Source organism: Mobula birostris, chromosome 9 (assembly GCF_030028105.1).
Source record: "Mobula birostris isolate sMobBir1 chromosome 9, sMobBir1.hap1, whole genome shotgun sequence".
NCBI lineage: Eukaryota > Metazoa > Chordata > Chondrichthyes > Myliobatiformes > Myliobatidae > Mobula > Mobula birostris.
In genome coordinates, this window is record NC_092378.1 from 87,389,516 (window position 1) to 87,406,254 (window position 16,739).

Here is a 16,739-nt window from a genome sequence, read left to right on the forward strand (position 1 = left end):
TACAGTAATTTTTTCCCTATGTTTATCATGTATTGCATTGCACTGCTGCCACAAAGTTAACAAATTTTACGACATATGCCGGTGATATTAAACCTAATTCTGATTCACAGACAGATGAGGTGGGGTGTGAAAGCGGTCTGTGGAGCACATTTAAATTGATCTGTTTCACTGGGGCTTGGCACAAAGTTAATATGGGTTGGTTTCCTCTAATTTACAATAAGGTGCTTAACCTGGGGTAGGTGTTGTGCACTTTAAAATGTGCTAAATTGTTCTATTTTAGTTGGTGCTTAGCTAGAAGCAGTGTTTGCTGTTGGGCATTGATTTGAAGAGATTGTGTTGCTCCACGAATCTTTGAATAATACTGAGTTATCTGTCAAAGCTACCTTGAATACATACACAATCTTTGCCTAATATCTTGTATGGAGACATAACCTTCAGTACTATAACATTCCCTCATTATTCCACTAACAGAATATTTGGGTTTGCACGCACATTTTCTGATTCACCGAGAGTGTTACTATTGACCCAAAACTGAGACTCAATATTTTATATTGAAATTTAATTTTCCTCTGATTTTAATTTATATAGCTCTGCAGCAGGGGATGCCTACCCAACAGCTCCAGGGTCTTGCAGTTCCTCAGCAGCTGCAGCCCATGACCATTCAGGCCCAGGTACAGAATATTCCTGCCCAGCATCTTCTAACGACTGCCACAGCCAGCTCTACACCAACTGTTTCGACACAGCTCCAACAAGTTCCAGTAAGTAAATTTATTTGCTGAAAAGGGCAGCCTTGAGAGAGAGAGAGAGAGAGAAATGGAAAAAAAACTAGCAAGTGAATGAAATATACTGTGGATGAATGGTATTGAATCTAGGAGTAAAATTTGTTGTTTGGGTGCAGTTCACATTTTCATCACCAATTGAATGATTGCATTGCAGCAACTTTAGAAAGAATTTTTCACAATGCCATTTAGATAAGAAGGTACTTTGTGCAACTGATCAGTAAATTATTTGTTGAACACTTTGTCTAATGTCAATCCAAATTGAAGACTTGTTTAATATTGGTCTTTTGTTTGCCATTGGAAATGTGATCAAATTGAACAGTAAGATATGAAGTAATATTCCCTTGTCAGGTCTGTAATAGTATGTAGCAAAATAAATAAGATGTTACAATTGCCCAGGGTACCCTGGTTGAGAGAAAGATGGACAATAGTCAACATTACCCATAGACCGTCTTGCTCTAAGGATGGGATTAGTTCATGCTGCCATAGGTTGTCTAGCAAAGCATGTGCTACCGGGCCGCGAGGAAACGATATGAGTCATCTGCACCTTTCCACGTTCCCTGTCACGCACTGAACATAGGGTTGCCAACTGTCCGGTATTAGCTGGGACATCCCGTATATTGGGTTAAATTGGTTTGTCCCATACGGGACTGCCCTTCTCCCGTATTTCCCTCACTAAGGTAGAGCGTTTCTATGGAACCGTTCGTAAGCCGAAATGGCGTAAAGCGAAGAAGCAATTACCATTAATTTATGTGGGAAAAATTTTTGAGCTTTCCCAGACCCAAAAAATAACCTACCAAATATGATATTTTATATATATATATATGTAGAGAGAGAGAGATATGATTATGAGGACACGCAGTCCCCTTTTATCGTCACTTAGTAATGCATGCATTAAGAAATGATAAAAATGTTTTTCCAGAATTATATCACGAAAACACATGACAAACCGACTTAAAAACTAACAAAAACCACATAATTATAACATTTAGTTACAACAGTGCAAAGCAATACCGTAATTTGATAAGAACAGACCATGGCATGGTAAAAGTCTCAGAGTCTTTCGAAAGTCCCATCATCTCACGCAGATGGTGAACCTCCAGCGCCGCCAACTTGCCGATGCAGCATCCTGGAAGCATCCGACCACAGTCCGAGTCCGAAAAACTCCGAGCCTCCGACCACCTATTCGACACCGAGCACCACCTCTGCCGAGCATTTCAACCCCGGCCCCGGCAACAGGCAATATGCAAAGCCGAGGATTTGGGGCCTTTGTCTCCGGAGATTCTCGATCGTACAATAGCAGCGGCAGCGAAGCAGGAATTTCAGAAGTTAATCCAGATGTCCCTCTGCGCTTTCTCACGGCTGTCCCCATCAAATCCAGATTGTGCACGGCACCCCTAGTTACACATATCGATATTCATTCAGAACGGCCGCGCGTGCTGCGTCACGCCGCCATCTTCTCCTCCCTCCCTCCCAAATAACACATAAAACTAAAATATAGTAAAAGCAGGAATGATATGATAAATACACAGCCTATATAAAGTAGAAATAACGTATGTACAGTGTAGTTTCACTTAACAGAATCAGGAAGATTAACCCAAAACCGATTTGTAGAGAAAAAAAATCAGCATGTTACGTGCATGCGCACACGGGTGCCCACGCAAGGCTTCATGGTCATGGTAATCTTTCTCGGGGTAAACACGTGTCCCGTATTTGACTGCTACTTTTGTCCCTTATTTGGGAGTGAGAAAGTTGGCAACCCTACTTGAACACCCCCCCCCCCCCCCCCCCCCCAGGTTGGCCAGTCCGCAAGAATATTGTCAATATTAAACGGGTCCGCGGTGCAAAACAGGTTGGGGACCCCTGGTCTAGATCAGAAGTAAAATTTGCAAGTGTGTTTCTGAAGAACATGGTGCTTTTGTTTTCATTATTTACTCTCAAAATATGTTTGACAGATGGGTGTGCAGTGATGAAAGTCCAGATAGAATGTTGCAATGGAAGGGAGTATTTACTGGATCAAATAAAAATATTAAAATGTATCTTTAATTCTCTAGGTACTTTTTCAGCCTCAGTTCATTAAAGCTGACTCTTTGCTTCTGACGGCTTTGAAGCCAGATGGATGTACTGTTGTGACATCAGTAAAGTCATCTACCATACCAACTTTGTCAACAACCACTACTCCCATTCAAACTACATCCCTGCAAATGCCGGTAGGTATAACGATTGATAATCATTGGTTAGATTAGATTCTGAGGACACGCAGTCCTCTTTTATTGTCATTTAGTAATGCATGCATTAAGAAATGATACAATGTTCGTCTAGAATGATGTCACAGAAACACAAGACAAACAAGACTGAAAAACTGACAAAGACCACAGAATTATAACATATAGTTACAACAGTGCAAAGCAATACCATAACTTGATAAGAGCAGACCATGGGCACGGTAAAAAAAAAAGTCTCTCGAAAGTCCCAACATCTCAGGCAGACGGTAGAAGGAAGAAAACTCTCCCTGCCATGAGCTTCCAGCGCCACAAACTTGCCGATGCAGCACCCTGGAAGCAGCCGACTCTTGAGTCTGTCCGAAAATTTCGAGCCTCCGACCAGCCCTCCGACACTGAGCACCGAGTACCATCTCTGCCGAGCACTTCAACTCCAGCGACAGGCAGTAGGCAAAGCGAGGATTTGGGGCCTTCCCCTCCGGAGATTCTTGATTGCACAGTAGCAGCGGCAGCGAAGCGGGCATTTCAGAAGTTTCTCCAGATGTTCCTCCATACTCTCACGTCTGTCTCCATCAAATCAGGATTGTGCACGGCCCCCTATTTAACAAATACGATATCATTTCGGAGCAGCCGCGCGTGCTGCGTTGCGCCGCCATCTTCTCCTCCCCTCCTTTGTATTACATTGATTGAGAGAGAATTGATAATGGTTTTGATTTAGTATATCTTGCCAAGATAAAGGATAATGAAATTACTCTTCTGAATTCTATTGCTTCAGGAGATCTCTTAACCTAGAAGGAATTACACATTTTATTCTTTGATACCTAATTGGGGAAAAGAGTATTTATTCTCCCTCACCAATCGTTGTTGAACATTGTCTTGTTGGGGCTTTTTACGGTGAAGTTAGAGTTCCATGCATAAATGTCTATCTGATGTCAGTATAGACTAGCTAGACCCAATAAAACTGGATTTAATTTCTCAAGTATATTTGTGTATCAGATGGATTCGTATGACAATTCATGGCCACTATTGCCAATTACTTTTCATGTCAGATTTCAGCTGTTTTAGGATTTGGTGCTGTGAATCAGGATTATAGTTCTGATTACTAGACCCAGAACACAACTCCTATTTCACCATACCACAAAATCAAAGCATTTTGAATTACTGTTATTTTAAGCATATGAAGTTTAAGTCAATTAGATTCAGGTATGACCCAAATTTAAATATAATGTTGATGGTTTTAAATGTGTTTCAATAGTATTTATTCCATCTTGCCAACAAGTTATAACTGATTATTATGTTAAAAAAATACACAAATTTGGAAAACAGGCCAGCCACTTCCTGCCACTTCTGAGGTAGTTTGGCCTCACCTCAAGAAAAGTAGCATTGAAGATACTATGAGAACTGAAATTAAACGGACAGGTTATGTTAGTCATCAGTTGTCACTACGAGTTGGTAGAAGTTATTAATCAACATTGTCACAAAAGAGTCATTGGAATCTTCTTTAAATTGAGGGGGGGAAGACTTGGAGGAGGTGGGTACTTACATTGTAGTTATTTTTCTACAACTTTTGCTAGCTCTTCAATTCAATTGCTTTACAGACAATCTTATACTATCCTGACCCCAAGTCCATTGTCAGCAAGTAGTTGTAGATCACAGTTAAGGAATGGTACCTTGATGCACCTTTTCCTCTTTCAATGAATTAAAGCTGCCTAAACAGATACAATAGGTGCTTTAACTGTGATAGTGTGACTCTCTGAAGATCATAAACTAAGCTTCGGCCTTGCATTTTTGTTCGAATGCTGCAACTGCATACACTTACCAAGTTATCAGGGACTTTGAAAAACTGGGAGTATAATGATTATAAAGTAAAAATAGACAATGCTGAAAATACTCAGCAGGTTAGGCTGCTTCTGTGGGAAGAGAAATGGAGTTAATGTTTCAGAACAGAGACCCTTCAGGAGACAAGTTTATCAATCTACAAGAAGATTTTGCGGGGGGGGGGGGTGTCTCTTGATAGTCGAAAGGTGACTATGGAGATAATCTGTAAACTAGGTTATATAGTCTACCTAAGAGATTGAAGATGCTGGAATTGAGCAGTAAGCAAGGTGTGGAAGAACTCAGCAAGTTAAGCAGCATCTGTGGGAGGAAAATAATTGTCGATGTTTCAGTCCGAAACTGGTATTAGGACTGAGAGTGAAGAAGCAAGATGGCCAATATAAAGAGGAAACGGGGAGTAACAAGAAACGAATATAAGGTGATTGGTGGACTGAAGAGATGGAGTTGGAAGACAGGCAGGTGAATGACAAATAGCAAACAGGGAGAAAGAGAAAAACAAATGGAGTAAGGGGGGGAGGGAATGTGAAGATAGAAGATAGCTGCTGGAGGGAGATAAGCAGGAAGATGCTACCAGTGTTGTATTTGTTTATGTAAAGGAGGTGAGAATGGGAACCATTAAGGGAGAGGTGAATAACATTTGGTACAAGATAGGTGGAGTGGTATGTGATCAAGCTAGAGGGGAAATGCGACTAAGATGGATGAGTGGGTTTTGGAAATGGGTTGGGGGAAGGCTTCGACATGAAATGTCAACAGTTTCCTCCCACAGATGTTGAACTCCTGTAGCACCATGTAGGTCATCTGGTCAGTGAGCAAATGGGAACAGTTAAAGAGTGATTACAGCAGTGAAACAGTATGAGAGTTGTGAGATGCAAAGCATGAAGACATGCTGGTTATCAAAACTGTGTGTCTTTCAGTTAAAGAGAGAAAAAAGGAAGAAAAGGTAGAGACTGAGTTGGTGTCACAGATGAAAGACTGATAGGGAGAGAGTTGTTGAGAAAGCTGAAGCATGCTCAGTTAGAATGAGGTATTGTTCCTCAAACTTTCCCTGGGCAGGAGGTCAGAATGGGAGTGGAATGGCAAATGAAAGTGTCAGGTAACACACTCTGTGGACTGAATGTGCAGGTAAGTGCTTTGCAAAGCGTTCACTCAGTTTGCATTTGGTTTCTCCAGTGCAGAGGAGACCACGCAGTGAACATTGAATACAAGTGAATCACTGTTTCATCTGGAAAGACTGGCTGGTGGGAAGGGGAGTGGTGAAGGCACATGTTACATTTTCTACGGTTGCATGGGGAAGTACTACAAGAAGAGGATGATTGGTGAGAATGAAGAGTGGATCAAGGAGTGGCAAAGGGGAATGGTGCCTATAAGATGCTAAAATGGGAGGAACAGAAAAGATGTCTGGTGGTGGAATCTCTTTAAAACTGGCAGTTATTGTGGATTTATTTATTGAATGTGGAGGCTGGAGACGTGAAGTGTGCTGATCCCTTTGTTGTGGAGAAGGGGGTGAGAGCAGAGACGGGGGAAATTGATGAGTTGTACTCAAGGGTTTTGTTAATAGGGTGGAGGGGAGGCCCTGCTTCAGGAAGGAGGAAACCATTTCAGTGGCACCTGTACTGAAAGTTTCATCAACTACAGTGGGTTCCATAATGACCTAAAAGCTTTGTAGTGGTTTATAGCCTGATACAGTTAATATATTGATTTTACATATTTTTTATAAATTTGTTACTGTGAGAATGCAAACTGATTTAGATTATAAACTTGCATTCTTCAGGCTCTGGTCAGTGGGAACACAATACTGACCACAGTCCCTCTGATGGTAGATGCAGACAAGCTTCCCATCAATCGTATGCCTGCAAGTGGCAGAACTTGTAATGCATCAAACAAAGGGGAAAAACGCACAGCGCATAATGCTATTGAGAAGCGTTACAGGTCATCTATTAATGACAAAATTGGGGAGCTGAAAGACCTTGTTGTTGGTACTGAAGGAAAGGTAAGAGTCTAATTTGCATTTGTCAGTAATCTAAAATTAAATGCTCTGATCAGATTTTCATGTGAGCAAATGGTTGTTTTATTCTTCAATAAAGTAGTTTCTTTAAAAACAAAATGTATATTTGTATCTTACCAGATAATTGTTACCAGTGGCAGGTTTGAAGTTATAACGTGGTGGTTAGTCTGGTTAAATCAGAACTTAGGTCAATACGGAGTTAGTTGTTTAGAAAGGAAAGACAAGCCAATGTATCCAACACTTAACTGATATTTACTCCAGCTACGCACATGTGGGTGCCACTTGAGGCTCCTGATATCTGACTTACTCTCAAACCAAAATAGTGTCATAACTTTAGTTCACTTTTTTTCCCTTCCTATACTGTACATACACCAAGCCCTGACTGAAGGAGGCACGTAAAGCAGCCTCTGTAAATCAGAATCAGATTTAATATCACCGACATCATGACATTTGTCAACTTTATGGCAGCAGTACAATGAAATACATGATGAATAAATATAGAGAAATAAAACTGAGTTACATTAAGTATATTTGTCTGTTAAATAATTATGTTAAAATAAGTAGTGCAAAAAAAAAAGAAATAAAAAAGTAGTGAGGTAGTGCAACGTCTATTTAGAAATTGGATGGCAGAAGGGAAGAAGCTGTTCCTGAATCGCTGAGTGTGTGCCTTCAGACTTCTGTACCTCCTTCCTGACAGTAACAATGTGTAGAAGGCATGTCCTGGGTGGTGGGGAGCCTTAGTAGTGGATGCCACCTTCCTAAGGCACCGCTCCTTGAAGATGTTTTGGATACGATGGAGACTAGTACTGAGCTGACTAACTTTTACAAGTTTCTGCAACCTATTTCTGTCTTGTACAGCAACCCCACACCTCATACCAGACGGTGATGCAGTCAGTCAGAATGCTTTCCGCTGTACGTTTGTAGAAGTTTTTGAGTATTGTAGTTGACAAACCAAATGTCCTCAAACTCCTAATAAAATATAGTCGCTCTCTTGCATTTATAGCTGCATCGATATGTTGTGTCCATGTTAGGTCCTCAGAGAAATTGACGCCCAGGAACTTGAAATAGCTCACTCTCTTCACTTCTGATCCCTCTGTGAGGATTGGTTTGTGTTCCCTTCTGAAGTCCACAATTAGCTCTTTGGCCTCGCTGATGTTGAGTGCAGGATGGTTGGTGTGACACCACTCAACTAACTGGTATATCTCGTTCCTGTACACCCTTTCGTTGTCATCTGAAATTCTGCCAGCCATCAGCAAATTTATAGTTATGAAGCCACAGGTACTACTTGGTTACCACCATCAAAGTTGCAGAGTTGATCTTTGCTTTCTCCAAGCTTTTTATTTCAATAAAGCTAATTGTCATAATGGGCTGTTTAGAATTGGCACCTTTCCACCTGATATCGATACAAGTAATCATTGGTTCTTAGAAACTGTACCACAAGTTCAGTGGGTGCAACCAGTTTAATTTCTCTATTTCCTCATGACACAGAATGAGCCAAATGATTACTTGAGTCTATAGCAGATATTGGTGAATCTCACCAGACTCTTCCCCCCACTCACTTCACAGTAATCCAATTTCTTTCACATGCTCATCAACTGCTCACCAATTTTCTTGCCACCCTACACCACAAGGGTCAATTTGCTGTTATCAGTTCATCTGCCAGCACATCTTCAGGATGTGGGAGGACACAGGAAACCCAGCCTGTCACAGGGAGAAGAGGCAGACTCCACTCAGATAGCATTGGGGGTCAGGTTGGTAAAGCCAAGAGGCTCCAGTGTGCTGCCATTTTGTAAACATGAATGTGAAATCTTTTAAAGCCTTTTCTGTTATCCTTTTTTTTACCTTAACAGTTGAACAAATCAGCAATACTGAGAAAGGCTATTGATTATATTCACTTCTTACAACAAGCTAATCAAAAGTTGAAACAAGAGAACATGCTATTAAGAATGGCAGCCCAGAAGAACCGTAAGTGCTCTGTGTGTTGCATACACATTTCACTGATCAGAACCGTAAGTGCTCTGTGTGTTGCATACACATTTCACTGGTCAGAACCGTAAGTGCTCTGTGTGTTGCATACACATTTCACTGGTCAGAACCGTAAGTGCTCTGTGTGTTGCATACACATTTCACTGGTCAGAACCGTAAGTGCTCTGTGTGTTGCATACACATTTCACTGGTCAGAACCGTAAGTGCTCTGTGTGTTGCATACACATTTCACTGGTCAGAACCGTAAGTGCTCTGTGTGTTGCATACACATTTCACTGGTCAGAAATGGTGAAACTGGAATTTTTGGCAGTTTTCTGTACATCCTATTAAGATGTAAGTGCAGTTGTTTGTTTGCTGTGGTTTAATTCTTAGGACTCATGCATGCCAGTGAGGCACTTCATATTGTGTCTGTGTGTTTTGAGAGGGAGCTAGAGAGAGAGAGATTTCTGATGCCCTATCACACTTCACATGCCTAGGTAATCTCCTCTCCCCACTAACTCTCAAGGCACAGGAGGGTTTGCTTGTGAATCATTCTACATCGTTTTTCCACTCTATCTGTTGTAAAGTTGTTCAGAAAACTTAGGTTGCCTATTTTGTGGGGAAAAACACCAAAGAACTACAGAAAACTAAATAGTTGTTTTTGTTATTTTGTAAAATGTTATATCTTGGATTTTGGTTTGGAAAATATTTAACTGCATAGATTGGCAGAGTTGAGTACAGGTTACCAGGTATTGGACAATATTCAAGGTGGTTTGGCAATCTGGATGTAAAGGTGACCATTTTGAATAGATTGAACACTGACGTAACTGGATGTGTCCTTATTTTTATATTCTGATCTAACTTATAGCCACATTTATAATGACAGATGCTGTGTAAACTTAGAGAAATGTAAAATGAAGAATCCATGAAGCTGCAGAGTTTAAAATGAATGGGTTGGTGATATCTCAGTTCCAGTATCATCATTCTTCATTTTTTTTTCTGTTCTGAATCTGAAGGATAAATATTTATGAAATTGTAAATTTGAATTAGCAAATGCTTCTTTCACTATTAGAATGGATCTCATTAATAGCAAATTTTTTGTCCAATTTCAGAGTCTCTGAAAGACGTAGTGGCTTCCACGGGAACAAGTCAGGATACAATGACAAATGGATTCAAGCAGGAACCTGATCTGCTTAGCCCACCGCCATCTGATGCTGGTTCACCACCTCAGAACAGCCCATTTTCTGTCAGCAGCAGTGATTCTGAAACAGACAGCTCACTTCTTGATGATACCAAGGTATTTAAACTGGCTATATTATCTTCATGTTCTCAGTCCAAACAAGATTAATGTTCCTGTCTTCCTTGCTCCTTACTTGTTTTAACACTGTTTCCTCCCCCACAGCTTGCTGGATTTGTTTCACAGTTGCCCTTTGCTTTTGATACATTGCTCATTGAATTACTGTTTGTATATTCATCTGGCTAGTGATGTCAGCAGGCTGTTTAATTGAAGAGCATAGCAGAGCTGAATTCCCATTTTGGCAATTTATTTGGAGATTCAGAATGTATGTTGTGAAGTTTGTTGTTTAGCGGCAGCAGATTCCACGACATATGCCAGTGATAATAAATCCAATTCTGTTACTGTATCTCTAACACACAACCTTTTGGCACACAAGCCCACACAACTCGATTACATTCATATGAGCAATTAACCTACTAACTCGTATGTCTTTGAAAAGTGGAATGACACTGGAGTACCCACAGTAAACCCATGTAGTCACGGGGTGTTGTTTCTGCAGTGTAGTGGTTATCACGTTGGGCTGATGTGCTGAAACCTCAGTTGTAGGGGTGGCATGGTAGCATAGTATTTAGTGTAAATGCTATTACAGTGCCAGTGAACCGGGTTCGGTTCTGCTGCTGTCTATAAGGAGTCTGTACATTCTCCCTTTGACTGTCAATGTTTCTTCTGGGTGCTCTGCAATTCCCACATTCCAAAGATGTACGGGTTAATTGGTCACATGAATGTAACTGGGTCATGCAATCTCATTGGGCTGGAAGAGCCTGTTACAGGAAGAGCCTGTTTAATTTATCTCTCTAAATTAAAAATTGCCAAAAGTAAGATCATGCTGGCTCCTGAACTTTCTTTTATGACTTCATTACTTGCATCACTACTTTTACTCCATGTCCCTTAATATCTTTTCATTCTGAGTATTTTGTGCTTCTTTGTAGACCCTATTTGGCCAGATCTGTTGGGCTGTACATTCTACATCCTTGTCATTTCATGATAAGGATTAATTTTGACATTAATATTTTTAATTTCCTTTGTTAGATAGCTAAAGACCATTAGTTCTCCAAGCATCCTGAGATCGGCTTAACCTAATAACTATTTCTAAAACTTTCTCATTTCTTTCCCTAACCTCTTCTCTACTATTAGCCAACAATGAGTAAACTTGCCTCGCTACTCCCAAAGAAACCTAGAGGCCTCACCTTGAGTATTGTGAACATTTTTGAGCTCCTTATCTAAGAAAAGATATGCTAGCATTGGAGGGGGTTCAGAGGAGGTTCACAAGGATGATTCCGGGATTGAAAGGGTTATCATATGGGGAACGTTTGATAGCTCTGGGCCTGTACTTGCTGGAATTTAGAAGGATGAGGGAGAATCTCATTGAAACCTTTCGAAAGTTGAAACGCATAGACAGAGAAGATGTGGAAAGGATGTTTCCCATGGTGGGAGAGCCTAGGACAAGAGGGCACAGTCTCAGGATAGAGGGGCGTCCATTTTAAACAGATGTGGAGAAATTTCTTTAGCCAGGGGGTGGTGAATTGGTGGAATTTGTTACCACAGGCATCTGTGGAGGCCAGGTCGTTGGGTGTATTTAAGGCTGAGATTGATAGGTTGTTGATTGGCTGATGTGTCAAAAGTTACAGGGAGAAGGCAGGGGGTGGGGCTGGGGGGGAGGATCAGGAGCGGACTAGATGGGCCAAGTGGCCTGATTCTGCTCCTCTGTCTTTTGGTCTAAATATTGTAATGTAAATATTCAATGAAAATTCATTTGTGATCCCATCATAATTGAAAGTTGAACCATATTAAAGTTCAAGCTCTATGCGATTTCATTTGCCAAACAACTTAACCTTAGTTGGGTGGTAACATTCAGACTGTGATCCTTCAGAGGGGCTTGAGCTTGTATTCCGTATACAACTCTGCAGTATACTGTGGCTATTCTGAGACGTGCTAGTGACACCAAGATCAAATGTTAATAATTGAAAGTAAGAGGGCAAAATGTCAGGGGAGGAGTGAACCAATTATTTTAATGGAACGAAAGGCTGGCGAGTCCTCTGGACTTTATACTTTATACTTTTATACTTTATTGTCGCCAAACAATTGGTACTAGAACGTACAATCATCGCAGCGATATTTAATTCTGTGCTTCCCACTCCCTGGATTACAAATCGATAGTAAATATTAAAAACTTAAATTATAAATCATAAATAGAAAATAGCAAAATGGAAAGTAAGGTAGTGCAAAAAAACGCGAGGCAGGTCAGGATATTTGGAGGGTACGGCCCAGATCCGGGTCAGGATCCGTTCAGCAGTCTTATCACAGTTGGAAAGAAGCTGTTCCCAAATCTGGCTGTACGAGTCTTCAAGCTCCTGAGCCTTCTCCCGGAGGGAAGAGGGACGAAAAGTGTGTTGGCTGGATGGGTCGTGTCCTTGATTATCCTGGCAGCACTGCTTCAAGAACGTGCGGTGTAAAGTGAGTCCAAGGACAGAAGATTGGTTTGTGTGATGTGCTGCGTCGTGTTCACGATCTTCTGCAGCTTCTTCTGGTCTTGGACAGGACAACTTCCATACCAGGTTGTGATGCACCCTAGAAGAATGCTTTCTGTGGTGCATCTATAAAAATTAGTGAGGGTTTTAGGGGACAGGCCAAATTTCTTCAGTTTTCTGAAGAAAACTGAAAAGTAAAGGCGCTGGTGGGCCTTCTTGGCAGTGAACTCTGCTTGGTTGGACCAAGTCAGGTCATTTGTGATATTGACCTCAAGGAACTTAAAGCTTTTGACCTGTTCCACTTGCGCACCACCAATGTAAATTGGGTCGTGCGGTCCGCTACTCCCTCTGAAGTCAACAACCAATTCCTTCGTTTTGCTGACGTTGAGGGATAGGTTATTGTCTTCGCACCATGCCACCGGGTTCTTAATTTCTTCTCCGTACTCAAACTCATCATTACCTGAGATATGGCCTACAATTGTGACATCAGCAAACTTATATATTGAGTTTGATGGAAACTTGGCTACACAATCATGGGCGTATAGTTAGTACAGCAGGGGGCTGAGTACACAGCCTTGTTGGGCATTGGTGCTCAGGGTGATTGTAGAGGAGAGCTTGTCCCCTATTTTTACACCCTGGATCCTGTCTGTGAGGAAGCTGAAAATCCAGCTGCAGATCTGAGTGCTAAGGCCCAGGTTCCAGAGCTTAGAAATCAGTTTATTTGGAATGATGATATTAAAGGCAGAGCTGTAAGTCAATGAAAAGGAGCCTTACGGATGCGTCTTTATTCTCCAGGTGTTCTAAGGAGGAATGTAGGGCCAGAGAGATGGCTTTATGACTTGTGTCTTAGGACTGTAAAAGAAGTGAAGTAATAAGCATTGTTGTGATCTCCTGAAGTATTCTAGTTTCTTGAAATATACCAGCAGTATGGAAAATGGAAAATATGCATTTTCAACAAAAAAGTTAGAAGTAAGAAACTTCTGCTATATGAAATTGGGGAAATGTTAGAATCTTTAACAAGGGCACAGAGGTAGATCTTTTTCAGTCATCATGATAAAATAGAGCAGAGTCGCTTGGTGTTAGAATTCTTTGAGGATCTGATAAACAGGGAGGATAAAAGTGAACCAGTGAATGTGTGTTTGAATTTTCAAAAAGCATTCAATAGGGTGCCCAAAAAAGGTTACATTGCCCAGGTAATGTTACTGTATTTTCATATTGTATTTCCTTCCAACTATTTTTCCATCCAGAAAGATCGAGAGTGACTAGTTTATTTCCATTTGCTCATCTCTTGTCAAGTTTTAATATCCTGGAATATTTAATTTCCAACCCAGTATATTGCCTCTGTGATGGCTATGAGATTATGTATCCTATATTTGCCCATCTTGTTTTGAATGCTAATTGTACTCTAAAAAGCCTTTGTTCGTAGTAAATGGAGATCTTTAGAACTTGAGTGCTCTCTCCCTTCCTGGTGTTATGGTTATCATTACCAGTCCCAGTATTCTTCATTGTTGTTTTGGGCCTCTCTGTTCAACTTTATTAATTTCCAATTGGAAAAAGAAGGGCAATGGTTTTTGTGGGAACAGAAGACTAGGCAATAGTGAAGGAAAGGTCCCTTTGAAATGTTGAAAAGGAGGGTAAGATGTGTCTGGAGGTGGAAGGTAGTGATCAGTTGGGCTGGGAGGTAAGGAACATGGGAGCTCTATCTTTGCACAAAGAGGAAAGGGAGTAAGAAATAGATGAGATGTAGTTGAGCACTCAGTCAGCTATGGCAGAGAGAAGCCTCAGATCACGATGATGGAGAAGTCTCGGAGGCACTGATATGGAACATCAGATCAGTGTGAATGAAGTGTGATGGAGATGGAGAATTTGCAGAATGGATAGTGCCTATATAGAAAACAGAGTGGGTGGAAATTTGGTTGTGATAGCTGTGGGACTCTGCAGTCTTGTCATGGATGATTCTGGTTGGCCTGACCCTGAGATAGTGAGAGGGAACAGTCAGAGCTAGACCATGTGAAGCTGAGAGCAGGGTGGAAATCTGCACAAAAAGGCAGGCACAGCTTGGACCCACACTCATTCCCATAACCACATCTTTGATCTGAAGAAGTGGGATTGGAAGAAGATTTTCAACAGATTCAGCCAGAAAAAATAGTTGATGGAAGGGAACTGGTTGGAGCTTTGTTCAAGGTGAATCACGTGATATTTTGATTACTTCATTTGGGAACAGTTTGAAGAATGATTTTTTTTAAAAGAAAGTTGCAAAGTACATTTTTAAAATTTTTGAGTAAGGTTATTCACTGATCCAGTGAAGTTACCTGCTATCATTTGGGAGATTGGATACCATTTTATATTGGTGGTTATAAAGGTTGCAATAAAATTTATGATACTGTGAACTTAATTTAAGGTGGGGGGTTATATGGGAGGCAGGGTTTGAGGGTCAGCACAACATTGTGGGCCAAAGGACCTGTACTGTGCTGTACTATTCTATGTTCTATGAACTACAAGGCATGTGTAAAACCAGAAAATAAATTCTCACTCTGTACTTTGTTATATTGATAGTCTTGAAAGTGCAAAACGTGAAGATTAATCTGATTGTGCATTTGACCAATGGTGAATTCTGTTGACTTCTAGATGTCAGTTAAACAAGAGCAAACACTGCCAACCAGTGCTGGCATGTTGGATCGATCTAGGATGGTACTTTGTACCTTTGTATTCCTTTGCCTCTCCTTTAACCCTCTGGCATCTTTGATGGGTGGATCGGACATCAGGCTGGTGGAGAGTGGAGAATATCATGGAGCAGGCAGAAGCACGCTGGGATTTTCTGTAGAAGGTAGGTGTTTGATCAAAATGAAATTTAAAAAAAACACATGTACAGGTCTATTCTTATTTACCTCATCTGTGTAGCTTTGCCCATGTAGGATGGTCTTTAGGGCAAACTGCCAGAAAATATCCAGCCTCACTGAATCCCCGCACAAGCCAAAAAAGGGAAAGCACAATAAAAATAACACACACAAAATGCTGGAGGAACTTAGAAGGCCAGGTTGCATCTATGGTAAGAGTACAATTGATGTTTCAGGCCAAGACCCTTCATCAGGACTGGGAAAGATGAGGAGTCAGAGTAAGAAAATAGGGGGAAGGGAGGAAGAACCACAGGGTGATAGGTGAAACCGGAAGGTGGGGTGTGAAGTAAAGAGCTGGAACATTGATGAAAGAGAGACAGGGTTGGAGAAGGGGAAATCTGATAGCAGAGGACAGAAGGCTATGGAAGAAAGAAAAGGGGAAGGAGTGCCAGAGGGAGGTGATGGGCAGGTAAAGAGATAAGGTGAAAGAGAGAAATGGGAATGGTGGTGGGGAGAGCATTACCAGAAGTTCGAGAGAGTGATGTTTATACCATCAGAGTAGAGGCTACCCAGACAGAATATAAGGTGTTGTTCCTCCAAACTGAGTGTGGCCTCATCACAACAGTAGGGGAGACCATGGACTGATGTGTCGGAATAGGAATGGGAAGTGGAATTAAAATGGGTGGCTACTGGGAGATCCCACTTTTTCTTGGAGGTGGAGTGTAGGTGGTCGGTGAAGGAGCCTCCCAATCTGTGTCGGGTCTCACCAATATACAGGAGGCCACACCAGGAGCACCGGATACATTAGATAACCCCAACAGATTCACAGGTCGTCTTCTTATTGTGTCCACGGACAGTCCGTACATGGCCCAGCCAGAACTGGACACATTTTTGCGCCTTGTTGTTGAATTTGGGAAGATCTGCTACAGCACAGGGTTCCTCTAGCGATGGACATTGCAGGAGATGTTGCATAGTTTGTGGCTAAGTTCCACATTCACAAGTTGTCGGGCTGGTTGTATATCCCCATTTGCTTAGTGACGCCTTTGAACAACCTATACCAGTTCTAGGTCTGTTAAGGCTCTTCCAGGTTGCCCAGTTGCAGTTAGGTCCTGGGGGAAGGATTTCCAGGTGTCACCTCACCTGGAAGGACTGTTTGTGGCCCTGAATGGTAGTGAGGGAGGAGGTGTAGGATCAGATGTAGCATTTGTTCCACTTGCAAGGATAAGTGCCAGGAGAGAGATTAGTGGGAAGGGATGAACGGACAAGGGAGTTGCGTAGGGAGCGAACCCTGAAGAAAGTTGGGGGAGGGAAAGGTGGTGGGATCCCGCTG

At 41.6% G+C, this 16,739-nt stretch overlaps 1 protein-coding gene across 5 annotated transcripts in view; it reads left to right on the forward strand.

The window, feature by feature from the left end:
• srebf1 (sterol regulatory element binding transcription factor 1) overlaps positions 1–16,739 on the forward strand; it is a 65,675-nt gene that overhangs the window by 12,277 nt on the left and 36,659 nt on the right. For all 5 annotated transcript variants that reach the window (XM_072268375.1, XM_072268371.1, XM_072268370.1 and 2 more), the window contains exons 3-8: positions 589–758; positions 2,834–2,989; positions 6,609–6,827; positions 8,693–8,807; positions 9,920–10,104; positions 15,201–15,399. In XM_072268375.1, the coding sequence (XP_072124476.1) occupies positions 589–758; positions 2,834–2,989; positions 6,609–6,827; positions 8,693–8,807; positions 9,920–10,104; positions 15,201–15,399 (1,044 nt within the window). The remainder of the gene's footprint in view (positions 1–588; positions 759–2,833; positions 2,990–6,608; positions 6,828–8,692; positions 8,808–9,919; positions 10,105–15,200; positions 15,400–16,739) is intronic.